At 37.4% G+C, this 2,962-nt stretch overlaps 1 protein-coding gene across 3 annotated transcripts; it reads left to right on the top strand.

The window, feature by feature from the left end:
- Positions 1-329: 329 nt before the first annotated feature.
- LOC137807903 (protein LATERAL ORGAN BOUNDARIES-like) lies at positions 330-2,625 on the top strand. Of its 3 annotated transcripts, none has more exons than XM_068608754.1 (2): positions 330-722; positions 1,703-2,625. In XM_068608754.1, exon 2 carries the CDS (start codon positions 1,707-1,709, stop codon positions 2,262-2,264), a length of 558 nt encoding a protein of 185 aa, XP_068464855.1. In that variant the 5' UTR covers positions 330-722; positions 1,703-1,706; the 3' UTR covers positions 2,265-2,625. The 3 variants fall into 3 exon arrangements, with proteins under 3 accessions (XP_068464855.1, XP_068464853.1, XP_068464854.1); XM_068608752.1 differs by having other exon boundaries at positions 336-671; positions 1,698-2,625; XM_068608753.1 differs by having other exon boundaries at positions 337-671.
- Positions 2,626-2,962: the final 337 nt, after the last annotated feature.

Raw genomic sequence — 2,962 nt, 5'->3', positions numbered from 1 at the left:
ATTGTTGTTACCCTTTGTGTCCTTATACAGCAAGATGGTAAAGCAAGCCACTAAGTATTTCCGACAGGCTTGAAAATTTGTTGGTCAAGGGATTAATTATTATTATTATCAATTTGATCTTATGTCACACCACTGCCATGTATTTTACTCTTTCATGCTGTAATAATTTCTTAACCCTTGTTTTTGTTTTCAAAATCCCTATGTGTGGAAAAATGTGGTTTGATGTTTTCCCTAAAATATAAATGTGTCTGAGTGCATGAGTTGGAGTAGAATGGAGAATGTAAGACATCCCCACCCACATTCCTGATAGATATTATTATTGGATACAAGGTCATAGTTATTCTTTCTAGTCTACCTCCATTTATTACCTTTGTCTTTTGCATCCATTCCTTCTCCATCCACTCAATGCTGTTTGCCTTCCCCCCTCTACTATCACCTTTTACCACTTAATTATCAGCTTTTCATCGCTCACTCTCTCTCTCTCTCTTTCTCTCTCACTTATATCTGTTTGTCGCTCTCCTCTTGTTCCTCTCTTTAATTAGGGTTTCCTCTTTAGGAGTGCTCCATCCTTTAACAAATCTGAGGCTTATACCTCTCGTTGGCTTAGGCTACTTTGTCTCGGGAGGAAAAAAGAGAACAGCTTCCGAAGGACCTCCAACAAGGGAAAAAAGGTACTTCCCTTTTAGTTCATCTATTACCAAAGAAACCTACATCAAAAACAGGTAAAATCATGTTTGTGTGTTGCTTTCTTCTCTGCTCTTTTTCTTTATGCATATATAGTTCTTTCTCTGTTTTTGTTTCTTTCAAGTAAATTAACGGTTGATAGAACAAAAACGATGCTTTTCTAGGGCTTTTCTATTTTTATGTTTTGTTTTCTTTGTAGTCATGAAATAATAATCATGGTTTCTTGCAGAAGCCAGATCCCTCGCTGGCTTAACTTATTTATTATTTTCAGAAGGAAATTATGACTGACTACGTTGTCATGCAGTGAGTTAATTCTTCAGCAGAAGAAAGATTTATACAGATAAAGTGTTCTTTTCTCCGCCAGTGTTTGAACATTAACTATAATGTTTCCTGAGATAAGGAAATGAAGCAGAAGTGGAAAACATACCATAAACTTCAGGAGAAATTCAGATCAAGATTTTACAGATAACAGGCTTAAAACCAATAGTTCTTTACTGTTTTTTTGGTCATGAACAGAAAAAGAAAAGAAAAAGAGGAAAGAAGGAAAACACATCTTTTTCAGAAAAGGAAACAAGAAAGGATAAAGATAATCATATTAATATTATAATTGAAAGTTACAACGAATCTTTGAATTTATGCCAGTCAGCATATATAATCTCGTTGCATGTATGTTTGTATGTAAAGGAAGAGGGGAAGTTAAGGGTTGTTTGTCTGGGGGAGATTTATAGAAGACTTAAGGGTCTATGATAGGACTTGTACTATTCCAATTTTAAGTACTTAGAAAAATGTATTCTGCAACCATGATTATAAAAGTCCGAGAACAAATTTAAAAGTAGTGGAATATAGCAAGGCTATAAGAATAAGTGGAAGGTGCAACCGAACTTGCATCAGATCCAGTTTTCGGATCATTCATTTACTTCGTCTTTGATAGGAAGTTTGAATCTAAAACTGCTTACTGAAGAACTTGACATGGATATGAAGTTTGTTAATTGGTTTCATGCCAATCTTTCTAGTGCAGGCAAATGGCATCATCCAGCTCTTACAATTCTCCATGTGCTGCCTGCAAATTCTTGAGGAGGAAATGCATGCCAGGATGCATCTTTGCGCCTTACTTCCCACCCGAAGAGCCTCAAAAATTTGCAAACGTCCACAAAATATTTGGTGCAAGCAATGTGACCAAACTCCTCAACGAACTCCTCCCTCAGCAGAGGGAGGATGCAGTGAACTCACTCGCATATGAAGCAGAGGCACGCGTGAGGGACCCAGTTTATGGCTGCGTAGGAGCCATCTCTTTCCTGCAAAGACAAGTTCAAAGGCTCCAAAAGGAGCTTGATGCTGCAAACGCTGATCTGCTACGCTACTCTTACACTGACATCCCTCCAGCATCTCTTTCTGTGCCACCAGGACTTGCTTCATTTCAACACATACCCCAAAGGCAGTTTACTGCAAGATTTGGTAACGAAACTGGGTTTTATCGGCAATCTGCTACTGCTGCTTATTCCTTCCCTTATGCAGTTCCTTGGACTGATACCTCTTCGGAGGACATCAGTGAGGGAGGAGGGGGAGGAGGTCATTTGTGAATTATGATTGCAGTATTAACCCTTCTAGGGTTTATACTTTTTGAGGCGTGACCTGCAATATTCAGATGGCGTGGTGATATTATATGTGTCTATTATGGACTCTTGGCTATGTAGCCTTAGTTGGACTCTTCTAGCTAGGTGACTCAAGCTCTATCGTGTCTCTTAATTTTCTTTCTTGCCTTTTCTTTCCTAGATGATGACCGTGTATTGTTTAAAACTTATATCCAGGGACTTAGGTACTCTTTTCTTAGAGCCTAAATAAGTTGGTAGAACATGCATACTAATGTATGTGCCTACTAGACCTCTAATTGGGTATTGTTGCAACTCTAGGCATGTGCAATGTGAAGCGGAATTGACATCTTTCTCGGTCATTATTTATGATTAAGAATAAGCATTAACATTAGTAGGTTCTAAAGCCTAATAACTCTATACATTCCAGCCTGTTTTCTCACTTTAATTTCTTCTTATTTGTGGACCACCTTTTTAATTAGTTTTTTTTTTACTCTATAAATACTACTTACCCCAGTTTATATAGTTAATTCTACTCACTAATCGGAATATTGTTTTCCTTTCTTTAACTATCCGTTGTGACTTTACTTCACCAGCCTAGTTCTCATAATAAAAATATTTTTCCTTGCCATATTCAAGTCAATGACACTGAGGGAATCGAATTAATTAAATGTCACAGTCAAAGACAC

The sequence above is a fragment of the Phaseolus vulgaris genome, chromosome 3, assembly GCF_000499845.2.
Source record: "Phaseolus vulgaris cultivar G19833 chromosome 3, P. vulgaris v2.0, whole genome shotgun sequence".
NCBI lineage: Eukaryota > Viridiplantae > Streptophyta > Magnoliopsida > Fabales > Fabaceae > Phaseolus > Phaseolus vulgaris.
The sequence above is the reverse complement of the archived record's forward strand: the minus strand, read 5'-3'. Positions and strand labels throughout refer to the sequence as shown.